This window comes from Epargyreus clarus, unplaced genomic scaffold (genome assembly GCF_041222505.1).
Source record: "Epargyreus clarus isolate Ecla_fem2 unplaced genomic scaffold, WU_Ecla_fem_2.2 ptg000017l, whole genome shotgun sequence".
Lineage (NCBI taxonomy): Eukaryota > Metazoa > Arthropoda > Insecta > Lepidoptera > Hesperiidae > Epargyreus > Epargyreus clarus.
Window position 1 is genome coordinate 9,642,549 of NW_027332225.1, and position 25,778 is coordinate 9,668,326.

The 25,778-nt window shown below is 35.4% G+C and overlaps 1 protein-coding gene across 1 annotated transcript in view; it reads left to right on the forward strand.

Annotated features, from left to right (window-relative positions):
- Positions 1–25,778, forward strand: part of LOC140749133 (lachesin) — a 97,046-nt gene that overhangs the window by 57,938 nt on the left and 13,330 nt on the right. Inside the window, exons 5-6 of the mRNA XM_073082163.1 lie at positions 14,246–14,453; positions 21,183–21,353. Of these exons, the coding sequence (XP_072938264.1) occupies positions 14,246–14,453; positions 21,183–21,353 (379 nt within the window). The remainder of the gene's footprint in view (positions 1–14,245; positions 14,454–21,182; positions 21,354–25,778) is intronic.

The following is a 25,778-nucleotide window of genomic DNA, read 5'->3' on the forward strand; positions in this document are numbered from 1 at the left end:
ATATAGAATTAGCAAACGAGCATATTGTCTACCTGATGGCAAGTAGTTGTCGCCGCTCCTTAACATATTTAACCAACAATAGATAAAATTAGAGTCCCACCTGAGGTTGGCAACATATACGTCACGACCCCTGAGGAAAGTTGGAACACCTCGGTTTAGTATATCTTTCTTAACCACACCCTTCGAACTAGAATACAGCAGCGCTTTTCACTGCTGTTATTAAGGCGAATTAGATTTGGCGATGGTGGATCTAAATCGGACCACATATCGACGGGTCCTACGTAAACTGGTGCAAGTGCGTTTTCATATCTTTACAGTAGAGCGATTTGAATGTTCTGATGCGTGTCACTTTAACATTATTCAACGTACATAGTTAAAATTAATTCTGAAATTAATTCTGAAACTTTGGAAAATAGCTGTACTTGCATTTGTGTAGCTTTTTTTTCTTAAAGTGCTACAACGGGTATACTGGTATAAGTGACACTTACACCAGTTTACACTGTTGCAGGATTTACTTAAAATTATGACTTTAAAATAATAAACCATTACTTGAAATATTTTATTCTTCATCGTGTTAACGTGGTTATGGCCTAAAAATTAGAAACAAAAATATTATTAAATATACTATTTCTTTGAAAATAGAATAAAAATAACGCAAAACTCTTTCCACTTACAGCAGTATGCCATTTTGCTACTTGCACCAGTATACGTAGGACCCGTCGATATAATCGTACTTCCTACTAATTTATTATTCTAAGATCCCCTAAAAGCCAACCAATATCAACTTGCATCTTCGCGTACATAAGCTTAAGTAAGGATGCTATGTACGTAAATGTACACTGTACTGCATCTGGTTTTAACCGGTTTTAAGCGGAACTGGAACCGTCAGCGTTGATCCTTTTAATACCAATGAAGTCTTGATCCGTATTGCACAGAATAATCCGAAGACGAACTGATGTACGTAACAAACTATTTTATATAATGTAACAAACACTATTCTGTAGGAGACGTAGCTTATTTATTAATTAGAGCTTGATATTTCTCTGTTTTCAAAATAATATGATTTTACTAGCAATAAACATCAACCCATTGCTATTGTAATGCTTGTTTTGGGTCTTCCTGGAAAATTACAGTAATAGGATAAAGTCCACCGTGTTAGCCAGTTACGGATTGATAAACTTCATAATTATTTTAAAGAAACTGCCTTGTAGTAAGGGATAATTAATTGGTGAATTTAGGGGTAGTAAATGTAGTAATACTCTAATGGGTGAAAATCAGCCTTTCAATCGGAGGATCTGAGGTTCGAATTCGAAACTTTAATTTTCAAATTCCTTTTTTCCAAAACATCGCAAGGAAATCTACATGTCTGAGAAGGCATTTTTGGCAAGCATTAAAAAAAAATCAAAATTCTCAAGGGTGTAAAATCTACCAATTCACACTTAGGCAGCTCTATGTACCAGCCTAAGTCCTTTTTACTCCGATAACAATAATGGGTTGACGATCACGATCCATTTGGCGATAGGTTCAAAAGATACAAAGGGTAAAAAAACACAAACACTGTCAAACAAGTCTTACGCAACATACTACATACATCGGAAGGTGGTAGAACCCTTTGTGCTTCGACTCCGGCGGCACCACCACCACACCAGTTTCTACCTAATAACAGCAGTGTTAAGCGCTGCTATATTCCGGTTTGAAGGGTGTGGTAAGGGAGACAAACTTTTCCGAGGCGTTCCAGCTTAGTCCTCAGGGGTAGCGGCGCATCTGTGGCCGACCTCACGTAGGAATACGGCAGTAGCCACTTACCATCAGATGGACTGCATGCTCGTCTGTTACTCCTATATTATATAAAAAAAACATCAATCATACACACAAAAGTATATTGTTTATGTACTAGTTTGATAACTACGTATCTATTTCCAAAGCTGCCAAAGTCCTTACGGGAAAAACTATTCCCCGTAACAGTATTTGCAACAATATTTTATTCCGGACAAATTGAATCTGACAGCGCCATCCCGCGCAAACAAGAGACGTTAGAGGTCCCATTGCTAATACATAAATTCATGTGACGTTATTTAAAGGTAATATAGAAACGAGGTATGGCTCCGGTTCTTCCTGTTTTTTGGTCGAAGTTTGATAAAAATATACATATTTTTAATACGCTTTTATTAGCTTCAGACGTATGTATGTTGGTATGTTAGTATGTAACGGAATCTTTGAACATGATTTTAACCCCCTTCAAAACGTCGGATTAACTTGAAATTTGGCATACTTATTAAGGACCGATGAAAATTCAATATTTTAAACATTCTGACCCGTTATCCTTACTAGGATAATCAGGATCAGCGATTTTTGTTTTCCTGAGACCCGGAAGGTCTGCGTTAAGACCAATAAAGGAATCTACCAGGCGCGCCGATCACCTAACCTAACCTAACCTGACATGACCTGACCTGACCTGACCTGATCAGACCTGACATGACCTGACCTGACCTGCTGATTTCTTGCTGCCAAATGTAAAGGCATATATGATTTCAGCTCATCGTCATAGTCACAACTTATATTATTAACTCGAGCTGTAAAATTTATTAAACTACTAACAGTTTTAAAATCTCTGCAGGCAGCAGCAACGCAAAGAGAAGAAATTCTAGAATTATTTTTGATATTAACATCATCATGCTGTAATATTAAATCGATGATTGGACGACGTCCTTTTGAAATGGCTAGATGTAAAGCAGTTGACCGTTTTCCTCTTGAGTATTGCCATCAGCGCCTGTTTTTAAAAGATGCTCTATCATCCTTTTTCCGTGATTACTTTTATCCAAGATAGAGGACCTGGGATATGGTATAAATTATGAAAGAAAGCAGTTAGCATTGGCAATTCGGATGTCATTCAACAACTCCTCTGGGATTTTCACGTTAACAATAAAAATAAACACCAATGTAAAACACCACTTCATACAGCTGTGTTAAACAATGACCCAATATTCATTTTTGCACTGCTAAGCAAAGGTGCTGATGCTGATTCGAAAGATAAACTTGATAATACGCTACGTAATAATCGTTAAAATAATCGCTAAAATAATCACTAAAAAATGAAAAATAAATAATAGTTAAAAAAAACTAAAAAATACGCTTTTATAAAAAATTCGACCAAAAAATGAAAAATAAATAATAGTTAAAAAGAACTAAAAAAACACACTTTTTATAGAAAATCCAACTAAAAAATAGAAAATATTTTTTTTTAAATTTGAATTAAGAATAGTGTAAATAAGATAAAAATATTTTTTATTGTAAAAAAAGCGTGGGGTGATTTTTAAGATATTATCAAAATGATAATCCTTCTATTCAATATCTATCCATAAAATATTTATAACTATTGACACCATGCACCCCACGCTTTTTTTACAATAAAAAATATTTTTATCTTATTTACACTATTCTTAATTCAAATTTAAAAAAAAATATTTTCTATTTTTTAGTTGGATTTTCTATAAAAAGTGTGTTTTTTTAGTTCTTTTTAACTATTATTTATTTTTCATTTTTTGGTCGAATTTTTTATAAAAGCGTATTTTTTAGTTTTTTTTAACTATTATTTATTATGATCATAAAATTATTAAGTATCATGTAAGAACAAGGCACCTCTATTCATTTCGAATGGTTTGAACGAAAAGATATATAATTCATACATTATTTCTTTTTTTTTTCTTTAAAAAAATGTCAAAATATTGACTTTCCTATACAAGTTTTCTCAAAATATATTCAGTGTATAATTATAATAAGTTTTTTTTACCACGCTTTTATAAGATTGGGTTGTATCTATGTATGTGTGTATGTAACGGAATCTTTGAACTTGATTTTTACTGACTTTGAAGGGTCTGATTAATTTAAAATTTTGAATAATTATCAATAACCGATGACAATACACGATTTTAATAATTTTATCCCATTATCTTCATCAGGATCTTCAGGAATCAGGATTAACGATTTTCCTTGTGCGATTTTAGCGTGGTTGTTAGTTTTTTAAAATTTGTTTGGTTTGAGTACAAAAAACATTTTTGAAAATAAATTTGATATATGTAGATTTAACAAAGACACAATAATAATGCGAACATGTTTACATGTCCTAAATTTATTAAGGATCTTAAAATAGTACAATATCGTCCGACAATATCACAGTAAATAAGTTTCAGTTTTCTCCGGAGTGCAATTTGAATCTCATAAGTCTCAGTTGGCAAACAAAATTATTTATTAACATAACCCCATCATGAGCGTTTAAGCGATAAGCGATGTTCAGCTAGAGACAGGAATGTAAGCACGCATTGATATCTCTATAAAAGTTGCTTAAATAGCAGTTTAATGGTGTCAAACATCTCTTCTCTTTTACCAATAGAATAATGAAAGCTCTCATAAATGACATTTTTATCTGTTTATCTGAGGTAAGTAGTAGCTACCGTTCTGGTTACATCTATGATTAATTTTATCCTTGATAGGTCCGTTCGAGTGTCCGTTCGTGAGAGTATAGGCAGTGATAGCCTAGTGGTTAAGAAACTCGGCCTCTCAATCGAGTGGCCCGAGGTTCAAATCCTCTGATTTTTTCAAAGTTATGTGCGTATAAGAAAAGAATGGAGCCTCTGGATTCGAACCAGCTTATCCCGCCACCATATGAAGTGAAACATATTCCTAAAGGTCCTGATTATGTCATTTTAAGCGGTTTAAACCTAACGTTTTGGTCTCAAAACTTGTTTGAAATATGCTTACGTGAAACTTTACAGTTCGTAAGTTGGAATTTAATTTACTTCAGTTGTTGATTTAGGTGAGTCCAACGTTAATACGCTTTTGAAAGATAGTAAATTACTATCCAGAACTGTGGAACTTTTCGGCACATTTACTAGTAATATGAGTGTTTTAGTTTTAAGTAACTTATTGTAATGGGTGTGCGTGTGGTCAGGTTGTTCTAATATTAAACGAGTTTTGATAGAGGTTTTTTAAACGTTTTCTACCCTTAGACCACCATTAGGATTTCTTGTGCCGTGGTTGGCATTGACACACAATGGTGAGAACACAAAGCCAGCCAGATGAGCTCAGTGACGTCATTCTAAATTCATTATGGCGGAATCCCCTCCCATCCCCAAGATGGTAGATCGATTATCTTATGCATCCCATGATAATATGGGTATCAAATAGAATTGAATGGAAATTATGAGAATAATTGGAAAAACGAAATTGTGTTACCGAGTAATAATCTAAAAAGTTGGTTTTTATGAAACGTTTTTCTTATATTTTTTAAATACTAAATATAGATAATACATTTTAAACGTAAAACACAGTTACTGAAAGTTGCATGTAATTCAATATAATACAAATTAGGTTGTCTATCCGTCCGCGGTTCTCAAGAAACTCTCCATATATGTTAATGTCGGTATTGTTTGCAGAGGAAATATATTTCATCCATTATGTTAAACAGAGTCTAGTACTCTACAAGGAATAGTTTGTGTCTAGCTAAATTTATGGTAACGCCGAAACTGTGTATCTTTTATCTTAAGAACAATGGAGATATACTGATAATGGTTAGCAACCGTTTTAAATCATAAATACACCACATTAGAAGTGTTCTATAAAAGATAATACTCGTACATAAGCTAAGGAAAATAAATAGAGCCGAATATAATACCTCCTTTTTTGTACGTTAACTAGCAAGTAACAAGGAAAACCTAAAAATATTGTTCCGAATTGAGTGTAGCATGTTGTATTACTATATTACATCAGATTCCGACGACTCGCGTGGTTCAATCCCCGGCCAGACTGATATCTAAATAATGAATTTAGATTTCTGTTCCTGGGTCTGGGTGTTTGTGTATTTGTCTATGTGTGTGTCCATGGCATCCACGACACAGGGAATCCTAGTGTGAGGCTGTGAGTGTAGAAAGCGTTTATTCATTTAGATTATATTTGTGAGTAAATTGTGATGTTTTCACCGATTAAGATGATGATTTTTTGAGATACCCAATCTTAGGAAGTTAATACACGAGCGACTAACCCTTGCCGCCGACTAACGCAGACAGTCGCTGCTTGTCTTCAGTGACCACTACCATCGTCTGTCGCCAACTAACTTTAGCGACAGCCGGCGGTGAACGCCGACATGAACTAACGCTCCTTTGTATATTGGGTCACTATCGTTAGTTTGTTACTAGCCTTACTTATAGACAACGAGCTTTGGCCCGCGGCTTCGTTCGCGTTACGAAGTGATATTTTCATCCCCTATTTTATCCCTTGGGGGTAAAATTGATCAAAATCCTTTCTTAACATCTACTTGCTTGCCAAATTTCAGCCCGAATCACTATGTCAGTCAGTCACCTTTGAGTTATGTATATTTAGATTATAGTGTATGCAACAGATATAGCACCGTTGTATACCAAGTTAATATCAGTGAGGTTTGCAGTTGCTATCTTGACAATAGCTTCCAATAAGTGACAGCTATCCCTTTCAGGTAACTAACAATATTGTTAGTTACGAGTATGTTTAGTATAACGCTATGTTAGGTGTGTTTGGTAATCTTAGATCCGATTGCATGATTTCGGTTTATATCTACACTCAACGTGTGAATCACGGGCCGTGGCAAACAAAGTCATGTTTTTATCTATATTTTAATATTTTGACAGGCCCATGTCTGCTGCTGTGTTATGGTAATTAATAGGTACACGTTGTTCACAACAATTTATATATTGTTATATTTATTGATATATTAAGATTACATAATATGTGTAAATTTGTTAATGTATATATTTAGTTATTTATATGTATACATATATATGTATATATAATAAGTATTTGTATATATTTTTCGCAATATATATATTTTCATTTCCCTTTTTTTGCATTGTTTTTTTTCATTGTTTTTAACGTAACACCCACCACAACATTTCTCCATCAACAAGGGTTAACTGGTGGAGAATGCGACTAGGCATTAAGTTCGCCTTTTGTAACCACTAGGTTTACAATAAAGTTTAAATAAATAAAAAATAATAAAAAAAACAATTATTTTTTGTCTGCTACACTCTACGGTACGCGTCTGACACACTCTATGTCTGTAGATTTAAAGGAACCCTTATGTATTATGTACCCTATGCCTTTTTATTGAAAGTTCTTTATTAATTAAGAATTATTAATAAATATGCCGGGAAGCTTGACAAAATATCTTATAACAATAGTAACAAACGCTGATGGCATAACGATAACCGAAGCAGCCGCAAAAAAATCAAAAAAGAATATACAAAGCAAAGAAAAACGAGAAAAAAGCCATTTATTTCTCACCACTGGGGAAACGGTTGCAATAAGGCAAAGTCCCGCAGACGAGCCGGCCGCGGCCGCGAAGAAAACAAAATTAATGATCTTTCAATGCGAAACTCCGGCAAACATTTTATCTGTTGGATTTACTCTTTTCACGTGTTTTTGCAGGCCTGAGTGGAAAGTGGTCCGTAAATAACCCTCGTTTATAGAGGATCCATTTAGTGTCCTCCTCCATGACAAACGAGCTCCCTTCCTTTCGGGGATCGATCACTCTAATGACATTTAAACAGTGTTTTACCGATGATCCCGATGACTTGCCAATCGCTATGACGAGGTCTTCGAGAGTCCTTCTTGGAAACTTAATGAATCTTATTTTTCTATACCTATGTATACACAGTTTTAACTCGAGGAATGATAGTTAATTTTTCGAATTAGGGATAATTTACAACTTATTTATGTTAAAGAATAATATAAACTGGAATGCGATAAATATTTTCTAAAACGGTTGAAGTGTAGCAACTTGTATGATAATTAGTATGATTAAGGCTGGACTTGGACACCCTTTTACTACTATCGAATCAACGATAGCTGTTGTGTGAGCTACCATAAGCTACTGAGCAGTTGTTATGATAATTAGTATGATTAAGGCTCATCGCCCGTGATCTACTATCGAGTCAACGATAGTTGTTTCGTGAGCTACCATGCTTAAGCTACAAAGCAGTTATTAAGCCGCTACTGCTTGGACATTCAAATTGTGATTTGAGCGACTGACGAGCTGTGCAATTTACAATCAATTGTCTAAGCAATGTATAAGCTACTAAATAATCGAAGTACAGTTTAACAGCTGTTTTAACAATGGTACTAATCACTACTTAACGCTAAAATTACCAGTTGCTCAAGCAGTAGTAGCTAAAGCCACAAAACAGGCAAAGTAGTAAATAGGTAGTCAGTCATCCGCTGGTATGACAAAAAATAATTTGGAAGTAACTGTCATATTGTATAACAAAAAGAAAAGAAAATAGGGAAAATGCGATCAGTCACGGCAGATTTAGGAAGGATAACGCCAAGCGATTCCTTTAAGATATTAAACTAGGAATAGGAAAGGAATCTTTTCCTGTCGCATATAATATGAAATGGAAGAGTAAGATAAATCAAAAACTTGATGGCGGAAAAACGGAAAATATTACCCTGGACATAAGAAATATGCGATTTCTTAGTTACGAAGATTTGAAATATTTTCTTCATTATTTTGATGAAAAGATCGAGATTAGTTAGTCAGTTTTAAGACCACTTTTTATTTTTAAAAATAGTTAGTTTATATAAGTCGTTTATAAGTTTTTTAACATTAAAGTACCAAATAAGCAAGGAATCCCAGGTGGAGTGGTGGTAATATCACTGCCTAACTGCACCTTACCCTTCCACCGAGACGCAGAACTATTTCACGCTAAAATATATGGTGGTACCTCCCTCGTTACCTATTTATTTTTACGTTACGTTACTCATTTCCTATTTAGTAATTTTTCAATTAGTATTTCAATCGGCATTTAATTACACATTTTTTCTTGTCTGGAAATATTAGCGGAAAGTGATTTTTATTTACTAAGTTAAGTAAAGTATCATTAAATAGAATGCACCGCCGAGTGCAAGAATTATTAATGGCAGTATACTGTCATATCGCGGCTCGAAGGACCATAGCAAACTAATTTCTTATCCAGCAAAAATGCAATTTACAGGAGTACCTAAGAGAAAAGAAGACACTAAATAAATTAACATCGCCGCGTCTACGAGAAAACGAGCTGTTCTTAAACCGAGTATAAAAAATTACAACTACATTTTTCCTTGCAACGTAGCAGTGTATTTCTCGTTGAAGCGACGGAAGTAAGCGTCCTTCGCGCCATTAGCTTTTGTAACAAAAAATTAGCTCGCTCCGATATTTTTTACCGTCTTCGGGACGAATTTAATGCGTTTTATTAAAGCTCTCACTGAGAAATTCAAATAGGATTATGATGTTGAAACGACACTCGCAGGACACAAATTGTTCGCGGCAAATGAATGACACTTGGCCTTCATAAATTAATACTTATCTTTTTGCTCTGGACCCAACGATTTGTTTTTGTGACGCGGGATTAGAGTCTGGCTTGTAATGGGTATGATCACAGTCCAAGTAAATAAATAGAGTCCTAACGCTAGACTTGCATTTTCTCTAAAGATCATAAATAGGTATATGGCGCTCTAAGTCGAACTAGTCAGCTTGCAGTCATTTAGCCCTAAAACTTTTTTTTTTTTAATTACTACGAATTTGGAGTCAGATTGGTAACTGTGCCGTTATCGATTAGGATTACGACATTTTCTTTAAACTTTACATTATAAAATGGTTTCGTTGAAAAAACGAACTGGAATAATCTGCTCTAAAAACTAAAAAAATAATTTAAAAATTTATACATTTGCCGCACCTATACTTTCCTCTGGGCAATAAACTGGAAAGGAAAACCAGAAGCTAATAGGCAGAGACAGGCAGAGCCAAAAGGATATTTATGTGAATTTCATGGACAACTTGTAACAGTAATTCCCAAATGGTAGGAAAAGTAGGCACTATCTCATACCTCATAACTTGAAAAACACGTAAAATATTTTTCACATCCTGAGTTATGGCTTCTGAGAACTCTAGCGTGACCTTATCACGTTCCTTGTTCTTTATGCTTTTGTAACTTGTTCAAACTTTTGAAGAATTGCGGAACAACTTTGGGGTAGTTTGGTTGAGAAGCGAAAATTGAGACACATCCATTTGTGGTATTGAGACTTTTTGGTTATAAAAAATAGATTTTAATAAAATTTCTAAGCAAAATTACATAATAATTACCAATTTTCTAAAGAACTCAACAACTGTGGTGGAATAGAGTACCACAATAAAAGAATAAAATGTTTAAAGTTGTGATAATAATTGTGTTGTAATAGCATAAAAGCGGAAAAATATTGCTAAAATTTTGTTACATTAAAAGAGAAGGCAGTTTCCTGTTAAGTGTGAGAAGCAAAACAGGAAATGAATCAGATGGTATGCGGCATTTCATACATAATCAAAGGAGAACTACCTGGATACTACTATATAACTGGAGATACAGAAAACAGCTATTTAAAGAAGATACAATAAAATGAGAGAATCGGAAGGTGCGGATTCATCGTTATACTCAGCTGCTGTGTAAATAATAAATGTAAGTAAAACGGTGATTTGTAAATCGAGTCGGAATGTATTTTCTTAAATGAGCGTACAAATTCCGGCGTCTACTCCAATTTATTCCCAATCCGTCGAGCCAGCTCGCGCTGTCCGTCGAACCGTCAAATTCATTTGCATTTCATCGGGACGTTATCTCATTACGATTTGCCGTTTCCTTCCCTATTCTTCACTAAATCTACAATATTTCGTCTGTCACTTACAAGCTTGGCCCGCTGTCATCTCTGCTAATATACTTTGATTCGTCACAATTGATTTTTCTCGGTATGAGGAAAATGTGTTACGTCGAGGCAAACGAATGTTATGTAAGTATGTATAAAAGTATACCTTCATTATAGATAACAATCTCACCAATACTAATGATGATTTCACTGTTATAAACAAAGATTGTAATTTCACCAAAAGCAAACAGCAAATTGCAAGACTAAAGATATACAGATAGGTCAACTATTGAAGTCAATGGCATTTACATCAAAGGTATTCAAATGCATAGTAGTATCAAAAGGAGTATCACTATTTGATTCCCATTGAAATCAATACCTCAACTTATGATGAAATAACTTTGATTACGTCATAAGTTGACAATCTAGGAAAACGTAGAACTTCGTATCTGGAATTTGCATTCGATATGCGCGAAGCATAATGCGCTCGAACGATTTGTTCAAAGTATAAGTAAACTGTGGGAGCATGCAAATTTTCTCTTTTCAATTTACCCTCATCTACATTAATGATTGAGCTTCCAATCTACTCTGCGAAACTAGCTTGGTACTCTCCACTTACAGCCATTAAAACTAGTATGAACTCTTTATTGAATTTCTGCCGCAGTATGAATTTAGAGCTTATTTAACGATCCTCGGTATTAAGGATTGCATTATAAAGGTACCAACTCGGTAATGGATTTTGCTGATAGTAACTTTTTGGTAAACTACATTTAAGTGACAAAGTGAATTGTAGTACCTGTTCAAACTATGTTAGGTTATTGTAGAGTATTTTACAGTGGGTTTTACTTTTATATGTCTAAGCTTATTTTTAATATAAAAACTATAAAAAGTTTTACTATAAAAAGTGAATGTATTATTTTGATTTTATGAAATCTGTGCCAATTTCATCATATCGTGGGAAAACTCTGAGTGGTGATGGTTTAAGAGTGAGAACATATTTTAGAATAGACGATACGTTGACATCGTCATCAGGCATAATTATGCGTCTATATGCAGTCGATTATTATGCACCTTAATTAATAGGGCGGTGACCATCACGAGACCTTTTTTTTGTTTACGAGGGGAAAAACTTCAAAATAGCAGTTTTCGCTCCTTCCACACCATCTAGTGTTTACGATGATATGCGATCACAGATACCGCCATCCTTCCCGGGATCGCTTGCTGGACGGTTCGAACTGCCACTCTTGCCGCCCGCAACCACGGAAGCCCTCTTTTAGTCGCCTCTTACGACAGGCAGGGTATATCGTAGCTCTATTCCCAGGACTACCGAGACAGACCATCAGGAGACCCACAAACCTATTTGTTTCTCTACTTTTTATAATTTCACGGTCTATTAAACCGAGTACTCTCAGTAAAATCCTATCTGTAACACAAGCAGGCATGGTAACAACAAACAATTCATTCTATTTTTCCCGGCGCTTGCAATTTTCATCTAGTACAACGGCGACGTTAACCTACAGTTGAATATTAAAAGAGAACTATTATTTACAGTTTCTGCATTGAGCGTATAAAATACAACTGCAGTCTCATCTAATGAAAGAAGTAACAGCTGTTGTCTGGAACAAGGTTGCCGCAAAAGTGTATTTATTTTAAGCTTTACGAAATATTCTAGGATGAAATTTATAGCTGCTATTTCAGATATAAAGGAATGGAGCTGATGGTTTAAAGCATCTGTCTTCTTCTTTCTGTTTTCTATATTAACCGCTAGCTATTCTTATGTTTTATCAGCATAATAAAACGTAAAGTCAGAAAACGCTAACCTTAACCCAATGGGTTTAGCTCCATTAAATTTTGCATGTTTGTTCCTTATATTTCTGCCTCATAACATCAGTGTTAAGCGCTGATGTGTTACGTTTTGAACATGGGTAAGTTTTTCTTATTTACCCTAACCGGTAAATAAGGCAAACTTATCCTATTCCTGCTTAGTTTTCAGGAGTAACAAGTAGCAACGCACTTATAGCCAGCCTCAGATATTAATGTAATCTTATCTGGAGTTGATTACCACGCATAGATGTCCATACACGGCAGTAGGGTATTATGAAGTCGGTTAAAAAGCTATTTATAAATCGCGTGGTAACTAGTTGGTGAATATGTATATGAATAGTTTGTACTATGTGACCAAATTTAAATAATCTAACTTAAATACTAACTTATTTATCTTACCTAATTAGAATCCTAAAATCCAGCCTAAACAGGTAGTATAAGAAGTCATGATGAAATAAAACAAAAAGCAATTTGGATAAGCCGTCCAATATTAAATCGTATTCATGCCTAGTCAGAAGTGTAATGAAACCGTATTACTGTAAATTTCGCGAATTTGTATAAAAGAAAAGGAAAATCTCTTATAACATCTCTTGTATTTCTTCAGCTCAATTAAATTAAATTAAAGGACAATGCCCATGAAAGTATGGACCGCCGTCCAGAGTTGCATCAAATTGAAACTTGTTGTGGACGATGTATAATTAACCAAATACTACCACCAATAATTATTTTTTTGATCAGCACCCGGGTTCTGAAGTTATTTACCGAAATGTTACATAACCTCAAAATCGAAAATATCCGACGATAGATCGGTTAGTCGGTTTTAACTGATAGTAGGTACCTATAATGTAGTTCGATTAACATATTCCATTTACTTTTAAAGGTAGTAGGTAAAAAAACCTAAAATAATCCTAAAAACCTAAAATAGTGAATTCCGAGTATAAAATACCGCCATTTTAATTTTTAAGAATAACAATCAACATTTCGTCTTATTTTATCTTAAATGGAATCCCATGTTCAAAGAAACTATTCTGATCGACAAACTAAGTAAAAAAATCAAAAAATAATTTTAATATTACTTTCATTTTGACCCATGAGAAAAATCATTAGTCAAAACACTAATAGATCTTATTGAATTCCGAGTATAAAATACCACCATTTTAATTTTTAAGAATAACAATCAACATTTCGTCTTATTTTATCTTAAATGGAATCTCCTGTTCAAAGAAACTATTCTGATCGACAAATTATCTAAAAAAATCAAAAAATAATTTTAATATTACTTTTATTTTGACGCATGAGAAAAATCAGTACCAAGAATGGGCATTCTCCTTTGTTTTTCTAAAATTTGGTATTTAGAAGTTAGGAGAATTTCGGTGAAATGTGTTCAATGGCTTAAAATTCAATTGTATAGAAAAGAATAGAAGGTTCAATGCTTAGAAAAGAATAGAAGATAAAAGCGAAAGATAGACATTTCAGGGTTTAACTCTAGAGGAATGAGCCACATCTATTTACGCCAAATAAAAACAATTAAGCGCTGTCATATTCTGGTTTCAAAGGTATATAGACACCAAGCGTTCCAACTTAAGTTCTCATGGGTAACTATGTATTAAAAGTCTTATTTTAAATTGATTTTCATTGGCGTTTAAATAATTTACCCTCTGTAGGATGATGTGTTTGGTACTTCAAATATAAAAATAGAAAATCTTGGGGTTAGTTAATTTATTTGTGTCTTTTCTTCTCAAAGGTGGCGTGGATCAGAGCGGATGACCAGACTATCCTCACTCTGCACACTCGCCTAGTGACGCACAGCTCACGTTACGCTGTCACCAACGACTCCCCAGGGTCCTGGCAGCTCCACATCCGACCCCTCAAGGTTGAGGACCGAGGATGCTACATGTGTCAAATAAATACCAGCACGATGAAGAAGCAGATCGGATGTGTCGATGTTTTGGGTGAGTTTCTTTACTATTTTTGCAACTGCGCATAATAGCTTTTGTTTTACTTACACATAAATATATTCAGCTGAACGAGCAATGGTCGCTTAGAAGTTTAGAACACGAGTCTCTCATTCTGGAGGTTCCGGGTTTGAGACCAGGCTCTGATTTTTTAAAGTTCTTAATTTTTTAATTAGAAGTTTATTACGTCATCCTTGAAAAGTAAAGGAAGAAATGAATTCTTCACTACTTTAAGAACATAAAAACTAACTGTAAAGAAATTAAACTTCTCAGATGAACTAGTTAAGTGAATTTAACTGATATTGTAGTGGTGTTAGTGACCTAAGTCCATATCTTTTTTAAACAAAATTAAACACAAATTCTCAGTATCTATTTCTTAACAATAGACACCACAAACGAATAATTTATCTGTATTGATCCCAGGCGTTATTTAATTAAGAAGTTCAGAAGCTTTATTACAGAACTGAGATTTATGGTTGACAACAAAGTGATTTAGAATAGAAACGGTTTATTTATTCGCTAATACAAGAAAAGTTGTTTTAAAGTATTGTAAACGGCGGTCGGCGAAATTAAATTCTGGGCTGAGACTTATTGACACTCTATTTTAAATGAGATCTTAGTTGTAAATGGAGATGAAAGGAATAGGGTTACCAACTACTAGTTTTGCATTATAATAGCAAGGTAAAGTTGTCTTGTTTGAAGGGTAGGGTAAACCAGAAATACTAATGAAGGACGCTCCAAATTAGGAAGATTATCCACGGGCGACAATGTCGACCATCTCCGTCAGTCGCCGCTTATTGACAGTAACTGTCGTCAGTTGCCATTATCGACTGTCGTCAGTTACCGTTGTCTACTGTCACCATATATCGTTGTAAACTGTCGTCAGTCACCGTGCCGACTATCGTCAGTGATCGTCACCGACTGACGCCGCCTGTAACCACCGACTTTTGCCACTTGTTGTTAGTGTATTTGCTTACTGTCGATCATACGTTACGTTCCTTGATGATCAGAGCTAGTAACATATTTTATTATCCATCTTCAGTACAACTTATGCCATATTAAAGGCACTTAACAAAAGGAATAACGTAATCGTTACCAGATTTTCTCTTGAAAAATAAAGAGAAAAAAATAATAGATTCTAACTTTAGTACATCTATATATGTAGGTAAGAGTGTAATTGAGGTTCTTATTGAAGTTAATAAATCAAAAATTTCAAAGGACGTTTCGCCGTCGGTGTTAGGCACGTGCGTAGTACAAATCTTCGCGAAAACTATTTCTGCTTCCTTCCGGCACGCAACAAAGATATTTTAACTTTATATTCTGGTCTCGCCCTTCGTGGTGCAAACAGTTAATGTTTACTACGACTCTATAATGTATTTTCTTATATAATTCACGTAAAAAGTATATTTGTTATCAACACTAAATTGAAGTTGGTACGATCGTTCGAAGTTTGCTTCGGGAAGCCCCATCGACTGATTGACGACTGTTGATATTTCTCATTTAAAAGGTGTAACAAAGAGACATATTAATAGGAAGCGTTTCAATATCAATTATTACTATACAATTATTTTTTACAATATAGGCATCTGTGAAAAGGAATCCTAACTGGATTTGTTTTTGTAGATTGTAGATAATAGAGTTTAGTAATAATTGATGTTAATAAATAATATTAGATTAACTGAAAATTAATTTGAACTGATAAGTACAATATTAAATTCCCACGTCAAAAGGGCAAGTGAACTACGCTAAAACATGAAACGGAACACCGTGGATATGCAGATAGGCATTCAAATTAATAGTCGTTCTATCGCGTCCGGGTTAGTTCCGACTATCTCCGCTGATTTACCGCCGGCACTTTCTGAGGTTTGAACTAGCACTCGAAATTATGTTTTACGGTTTTTCGACTGAAAATTCGCTTTCCTTCTTTCCTAATACTTTTCTTTCTGAAAATGTTGAATTTCAAAATGATTCCAGCAAATGTAGGTGACAATATGACAATTGTAAACTTTTTATTAAACTTGTAAGTTATTGTTTTAGAAGCCTTATAATAATTATTGCTATATTTGTTTTTATTTTTTATTTTTGTTTAATTATTAATTTCATTCAATTAGTGTTCAAATTAATAAGCATAAAAATTGCCATTCAAATTAATAGTCGTTCTCCCGCGTCCGGGTTAGTTCCGACTATCTCCGCTGATTTACCGCCGGCATTTTAGTCTGAGGTTTAAAATAGCACTCGAACTTATGTTTTTACTGATTTTTCCAACTACAAATGTCCTATTTTTCTTTCTGAATATAACTAACTCCGCGTTGGGATAAGTAGGTAAAAGTCTGAATTTCGTAATAGTAAACTATTATTTAAGCTTGTAAGTTATTGTTTAAGAGGTCTTATAATTATAATCACTATATAAATTGTTTATTCTAATTTAATTATTAATGTCATCGAATCAGTATTCAAACTAATAAGTATAAAAATTAGCCATTCAAATTAATAGTCGTTCTCTCGCGTCCGGGTTAGTTCCGACTATCTCCGCTGATTTACCGCCGGCACTTTGGTCTGAGGTTTGAACCAGCACTCGAAATCATGTTTTACTGTTTTTTAGACTGAAAATTCCCTTTCCTTCATTCCTAATACTTTTCTTTCTGAAAATATTGAATTTCAAAATGATTCCAGTAAATGTAGGTGACAATATGACAATTGTAAACTTTTTATTGAACTTGTAAATTATTGTTTTAGAAGCCTTATAATAATTATTGCTATATTTGTATTTTTTTTATTTTGGTTTAATTATTAATTTCATTCAATCAGTGTTCAAATTAATAAGCATAAAAAATTGCCATTCAAATTAATTAGTCGTTCTCTCGCGTCCGTGTTAGTTCCGACTATCTCCGGTGATTTACCGAGAATACCAAATTACCAATTGCAATTTTTTTATTAAATTTGTAAGATATCGTTTTAAGGGTCGTATATTATTTCTTAATATTTTTTTTATTTTACTGATTTATTTCAATAAATAAGCATTACAACATAGGTTCGTATTAATAGTCGTTCTCTCGCGTCCGGGTTAGTTCCGACTATCTCCGCTGATTTACCGCCGGCACTTCAGTCTGAGGTTAGGACTACGAGTAGCACTTGAAATGACTGTTTTTACTGATTATTGTAAGTGTATGGTGTGGTCTCTTGGTCGCCCCGTGGAACCCCTGCCCACCAGTAGGACATAAAACGGCTTGTGACTAATCTTTAAACTTTAATTACTAACCGTACTTATTTGAACAAGGGCTTACTAGGTGCCAATTACCTTATATTGGTTTCCCCGTAGCGAATAGCCGATTTAGAATTTGCTGCAGAAACCGTAAGAGCAGCAATTTATAACTCTATTACATTTAAGTGTACTACACTTAAGTCGACTTCTATCTTAGAGAAAATAACAAACTTACAGTTAATCCCGGCATAGTGTTCTGTATAGAACCTATTGTAAATAAAAAAATGATTAAAATACCATACACACATCATTTGAAGATGGTAGAACTCTCTGTACATCTAGCCGATTTAAAATTTGCTGAAGAGATTGTAAGAGCAGAAATTAATCTATAAGTCCATTACATGTAAGTGTGCTACATAAGTCGACTTCCTTCCTAACAAATCTACGGTTAATCCCTCCATATACCATTTGAACGTGGTAGAACCCAGGAGGCACCACCGCTATACACATTTTTCCTAATAAATTATTATTGTTGTATGAGGTAGTATTGGTGCTGTTGTGTTCCGCTTTAAAGCATGTGTTAAGAGAGACAAACTTACCCGAGACGTTTCAGTTTACTCCTAAGTACCAACGCATCTGTGGTCGATCTGCGGTAAGAGTGTAACCTTATCTGAGGTTGACTACAGATGTCCATGGTTAGCAGTAGCCACACATTACACAGTTACATTCAGATGGACTGCATAATCGTTTGCTACTCCAATAATATTTAAAAAAAAATGACTTGAGCAGAGCTTGACTTGACTTGAAGGAATATTTTTTTAGTTTAACAGGCTATGTTTAGTGGAAGGCTATAATAAGGCTAAAGCTGCTATCTTATGAAACATGTTTATAAACAAACAACTGAAATCACGTCCACTTGTAAGTCGCTTACATGTAAGTGTACATATAAGTCAACTCCTCTCCTAGAGATGTTCAAATCTAGAGTTAGTGCCTCTATTGCTCCCTGTTCGGCACTCACGGACGAAATGTCTGTACGATAAATCGTGCGCTATCCGGAACAAATAGCCGATGTGCCGTAGAGACGGACGTGAGAGCTGCTATTAATTCTGTACCACTATTTTGTCGGATGCTTTTTGAGTGACAAAGGATCTTAATGTCTTCCGGTATCGCTACTCTTAGGTCCCATTTATGTCTACTTCACAAATCTCATTTTTACCATTTTTTTTTATTAGCTTGACCTGTATGCATGTATGTAACGGAATCTTTGAACTCGTTTTTTACCCACTTTTAACGGTCAGATTAATTTAAAATTTTCAACAATTATCAAGAATCGATGACAATACACGATTTAAATAATTTTATCCCATTCACCTCATCAGGATCGTCAGGAATCAGGATTAACAATTTTCCTTGTGCGATTTTAGCGTGGTTTTTAGTTATAAAACTATAATAATTATTACATAGTCTGGAGATGTAATTTAGCCCTTAATAATAAAACTCACAGTCAATGGATATAAGTCCTATTATTAAGGGAACGGCTGAACTTCTAACTTCTGAAACGAACATTACCATAATACAACACGAATACAATTATGATTGAAATAGACGCGAAGCGGTTTTTCATGTTTAAAAAAACCCGAGGAGGTAATTAAACGCTTTCTACACTCACAGCCCCACACTAGGATTCCCTGTGTTGTGGGTGCCATGGACACACACATAGACAAATAGAAAAACACCCAGACCCAGAAACAGAAATCTAAATTCATCTTTTAGATATCTGTCTGTCCGGGGATCGAACCCGGGACCCTTTGCGCGTCAGACCGGTGTGGTGACCGCTCTGCCACGCGGGTCGTCAATGTTCTTTCCTCCTTTCTCTTTCCTTTCCTCTCATATGAAATTCGATCATAATTATATTGTCATTAAAATTGCAACTCTATACTAACGTAATATCAGCTCATGTTAACAATATCATATTTGTCGCTAATTATTCCGCGTACAGCTAGGAATGGCGATCTGTGACTGATTAATCGAAGAATAGATCAGACAACCAAAAAAATTACTACTTAGATCGATGGAGATCGATTTACTGAATCGATCCAGTACTGTCCAGTAATCTCCAGTAAATCAATATTTCATCTTAAGAAAGTGAAATTCGATTTTTCGATAGGTTTTTTCTGCTGACGGATACGTATTTCAGAGAAGTTAGATCCTGACGAACTTTTTTCACTAGCTGCGCCCCTAAATAGATAGAAGATCGATTTTTGGAAAATCGATATTTTTTTTTGAATCGATTTATCACACTTCGATTCGAATCGATTCAAGAATCGATTTTTTTCGGAAAGAATCGCCATCCCTGACCTAGCTTGTCTCGCAAGCTTCTCAAGAATTTCGCGACAAAACTGCGATGCTTTTTCAGGCGTTGCGTTACTCTGAACACCTTAAATTGGATATTGATCGGAGTAAACAACGTTCATTACGGAACGCAAACCAAAAATCTCGTTTTCATACAATTCCATTAATTAATTTAAATCAGCCCATAAATATTTATCAAAAGATCCGTATCGTAAGATTTATGTAGGTACAATTTCGCCCAATGAACGGAGAAAAAAGTGAGCAAAAAAGTAAATTTTTGGTGAAAATTTATTCCCTTAGCGGGGAATAACAATTCTATGACGTATAAATTACGGCTGTTCCCGGCATTCACCATTGTTTTAATACCAACGCAATTCAACTGGAAAAGAATTAAGTATTATAAAGCCTCATTTTAATCTACCAAATATCGCGTGTTATATAAATCATATTTCAGTGACCCATTGCTGGTTTTTTCATTGCAACTGTGGAATTTAAATGAGATCGTTATTTTATGAGGGCCTTTTAAAGATTGTAGGATATTCCAAACTGCGATCAAGTCAGGTGGGTCTATTCGGAAAAGAAGTATTACTTTTTAATATAGTAATAGAAGACGAGCATACAGTACATCTGAGGGTAAGTGACCCATGGATACATGGATTTGTAATCAACCCCAGATAAGATCAGATTCCTATCTGAGGTCGATCACAGATACGCCGTCACCCCTCAGTACTAAGCTGGAATGCCTCGGTAAAAAGTATTTCGCCCTTACCACACCCTTCAAACCACAACACAGCAGCGATTGACACTGTTATTATTAAGCAGAAATAAGTGAAGCGGTGGTGTGCCGTTGACGAAAAAATGGGCAGCAGCATCTGTGAAGCTATAGTGTAAGCTATCTATGGATATGCGGTTCTATCTCGGGGGGTTAAGCTGAAGTAAAAATGTCTCTGCCTTCAAATTAACAGAGTGGTTCTTGACTATTGACTATTGATGAAATCCTTATTTACGGATTGCTACAAATGGACTGCAGTAATTATTTAATACCAGAACTATTTGTTAGTTTCATTAGGAAATATCCCATCTGTAATAAAACCTGTAATGTTAATTATAAAACCTCTTCCTTATTTTGTTTCAATGATTATGATATACTTATTGAAGCTTTTTTTCAACAGTGCCTCCGAATATAGTTGACGAGGGTACCAGTGGGGATCTAGTGGCGAGAGAAGGAACCAACGTCAGCATTTCCTGTAAAGCTGACGGGCGTCCCTTACCACGGATCCTTTGGAGACGGGAAGACGGGACTAACATACAACTGAGGAACGCACAAGGCGATCTTCATAAAGGTAAGTAGTTGATAACATTCAATTCAATTTAATTCAAATTTCATTTATTAAGAATTGATTCATATAAAACACTTTTTGAAAGTCAACAAACTACCCCCACTTCGGTGTTTCGTTACGAAGAAGAATCGGCGACAGGAACATTACTCGCAAGGGTATCGTCAGGGAGATAATCGTTGATTTTTTATAATATAGAAGTGGCGAACAAACCTGCAGCCCACCTAATGGTGTGTGAAGCTATCAACTTAGAAGAACAGTGAAAATTTACGCAGCGGTTTTAAGTTAAGCCAAACACTGTTGTTCAGGAAATAAAGGAAGTGACTTATTTACGATTTGTTGAAAGACACGTAAGGGCAATCTAAAATTTCCACGTCCTAATTTAGGTACTATTTGTTGAGGAACGTATAAGGAAAGTCAGAATGGGCAACCTAAAATTTCTAAAGAATACTTTCAGAACATAACCTAGGAGAGCCTTAATGAGGATTGCGTAGTAAAAAGAAGATCAAAGTTGACTGGTATTATGCGTTTTTATAAGAGCTTCCAAACCTTAATGTCAGCCATTTTCATTAGTACAACATTATCCCAACGAACTTTTAATTACTATACTTCGTAAAATATTCAAACGTTGGCTGTGGATGCTTCTTTGAGACTTGGTTAAAAATATTGTGTAAATTTTATTATTAGCTTTCTTTACATTGCAAAAATCTGATCACATTTTAAAACTCAAAGGAAGACTGAATATTCTAAAAATATAAGAACTAATTAAAAGTGATGTTACGAGCAATTATGTGATATACACGGATCAATGCGAACACAAGATTTTTCTATTGTAACGTAAGGAAATATATTTATTATAATACCTATATTTTACAAACATAATCCTCTAATTTATAAAGGTGAAAATACCTTAAACATCAAAGAATTACTTCAACCAATTCACAGATGAATTTAAAATGAATGCGAAATGTTTATATATTACATTAGCTTATAGGAAAATGTGAGCCTTGATTTTAATTGTCCTCCTAATTGCTTTCCTAAAGGAATGACGAGTGGAATGGGAAGGTCCTTTAAAACTCTTAGCGAAATTCCATCTAAGGTTAGCGAGATCAATAAGGGTTATGTCTACTTGGTACCGAATAATAAGCCCTAATAGTTAAACACTAACCATCTATTTCAGCCTTTGGAGATCTAAAATTGAATAGTCTTGCATAATAAGCGCCTCTTAAGGTGCTAGAATCCTTTGTCGTCCGACACCGGATACACTACCGCCACACCTGTTTCTGCCTAATAATAGCAATGTTCAGCACTGCTGTCTGAAGGTGGTAAGGGAGACATACCGACGCGTTCCAATTTAGTCCCAAGTTTTAGCTAAGCATCTGTTTCTGTTGACCTGAAATAAGGTTCTTATCTTAATTGGAGTTGATTACTGATGCTCATTGGGTGCAGTAGCCACATAGCAGCAGATGGAATGCATGCTAGGCTATTTCTACATTTTTCTCTGTAGTCTCGGGACTAGAATAGGGCTACGGTATGCCCTGCCTGTCGTAAGAGGCGACTAAAAGAGGGCTTCCGGGGTTGCGGGCGACAAGAGTGGGAGCTCGAACCGCTCAGCCAGCGGCCCCGGGAATGACGACGGTATGTGTGGTCGCATATCGTCGTGCATACCAGACGATGTGGCGAGCGTCAAACTCACCTGGGCGGAGCCCGACGGGGCAACGCGCTAAGAGGACTCCGGTTGCGTTGCTTTGGAGATCCCGGAGCCCTCTACGCAGCGCAGAGGACGGCCACTGGACGGGTTTTAGTGCGGTGAGAATCCCACATAATTCTGTGTCGCTCCCACGGCACGGTTTCCCAATCGATAACAAAAAAAAAGCTACTTCCAATCGATAACAAAAAAAAGGCATTATAAAAAAGCCTAAATGAGAGATAGCTATTACACCTATTACAAATAAATAATTAGTTGAAGCCTTGTGGAGGGATCCATAACGGACCTTCTAAAACTTATAGGATTGTTATGGTTTAGGTACTCATCTCTAAGGAAATGTTACAGAAACCTACAGACTGTAAACGTTTGTTAATTTAAATAAAATATCAAAAGATCGTATGAGCACAGAAAACATTTATTCATCCGGCACTCCTGTCATTAAATCTCATTAATTTAATTACGTTAGACGTCGCTTGTCGTTTCAAAGTCTTTGTATCGCGGTAAAGCATTTCGAGTTTGCCCTCAAATACTCCAGTTACAAAGTTGAAGCCTCTTATTCTTTATAAGGCCTATTACCTTTACCTTTATACGATTAAACGAGATAATGTTTATTTCATGGAATAAACGTTCCTATGATATATTCTTCATATACGCTCGTTGGCGCTGCCTTGGCGTGACTTATGATGTATTGAAATTTCCTTTGAAAGAAACGTACGAAAACGTAATGTTTGTTTTACGTTACTGTAACCTACTTGATTTATTGACTGTCTACAAAAGTAATTACAAGTAAGTTATGAAGGTGGTAGAAACCTTTGTGGTTCGACTCCGGCGGCACCACCGCCACACCTATTTCTACCTAATAACAGCAGTGTTAGGTGCTGCTGTGTTCCGGTTTGAAGGGTGTGGTAAGGGAGACAGACTATTCTGAGGCGTTCCAGCTTAGTCCTCAGGGGTAGCGGCGCATCTGTGGCCGACCTCAGGTAGGAATATCTGATCCTATCTGGGGTTGATTACAGATGTCCATGGGCGACAGTAGCCACTTACCATCAGGTGGACTGCATGCTCGTCTGCTACTCTTATATTATAAAAAAAAAGTAGCTCCCATGCTCTATACATTTCGCACATCCCTTTTTGACGCATTAGAATCCATTTACCTATAGGTATATACTGGCATTTAGCATGTCAGACACTGACCGTATAAGTAGGGCCTTATTATCGCACTGCTAGAGACGAACTCGCACTCTTTTAGAGTTGACATTTTTGGGAACTTTTTTAAAAACTCTCAGGTATGCGGATTTATCACGATATTCACTTCACGATTTCGGTAACAGTGGCTGAATTTTGAAATTATTTACCTTTCTTACTGCTCAGACTCAGCGCTTAGAACTCAAGATTTTATGCTTTATCTTTTTCGTGGGAAAGTCCATCATGGATGGACATGGATTCTGTCATAGAGGAAGTTTATGCCGTACTCCTACCAGCCAAAACCCAACGGTGGTAGGTACATTACGCCGAATGTAGGGGCTTTGGGCAAGCCTTCGTATTCTAGCTCTGTCTCGTCGGCGTTGGGCGCTATTAATATCTCTTCTTTCAGATAGAGCTATGCTTTAAGACCCTATGTGTTTGTCAATCAGTCAGTGTTTAGTAGAAGTAAAGTAGTTTAGTAGGTAGATTTGGTTAAGCGATTCTTTAATTTCTATTTGTTACGTTGAAAATATATTCTGACTGGGTATCATTTCTCACATATTCAATTAGGCCCTACTTACAATGAGCTTACTAAGCTTACATGAAACCTAAATACACACCAGTAGCACTACCATGAGTTGGCATAGAAACGCCACTATAGAAATTGTAAATAGAAAACTATTGTCATTTTGCTAGTGAATAACATAACTACTATCGTTACGGTATTTCTTGACAACGTCTGTCAAAGTAATGACTCATGGGACCGAATTTGTATGGCAATAGATCATAATGACATTCGCTAGCGATTTGATTTCGATAAGTTTTTTACGTTACGAGTGGCTCACACTACGGAATTTAGTTCTACGAGTAACCACCAGAGGCGCTGTACAATTTTTCATACATTTATTTTACGCAGTCGCTAGCGAGTAATACTTTTGTAAACTCATGGTAGTGCTACAGAAAGACAAACGTTGTAACTCGCTTAGTCGTAAAATAAAGAGATTATGAACTTCATACTGATTCTGTCGTCACTTTTTACCCGACTACGGATGGTAATTTTGATAGTGGTAATTTTTTATGGTGTTTTTTGATAGTGTGTATGTCAAAAAGACTTTCGACACGTGATTGAGTGGGTTGTGAAACCCACAATAGGATTCCCTGTGTCGTGGGTGCCGAGGACACGCATAAAGACGAATACACAAATACCCAGTTCCAGAACAGTTATCCAAATTCATGGTTCAGATGATTATCTGGTGTATCTGGCTGCTTATCTGGCTGGTTCTAGCTCGGAACCCTTTGCGCTTCAGACCGGCTTGGTTTCCATTGTACCACGTAGATCTTCAAATGTATGTTTGTTTTGTATTTATTATTGTAATGTATGTTATTTTATGAGACAAACATACAAATGACATGAAATGAACATTCCTTCGTACGCTGTAAAGCTCGAACTGCTTGATTGAATTATATTGAATTATATATGTGAAGCATCGTTAATTTGTCTAAATTGTAACCTTTATATTCTAACGACATTGTGTATT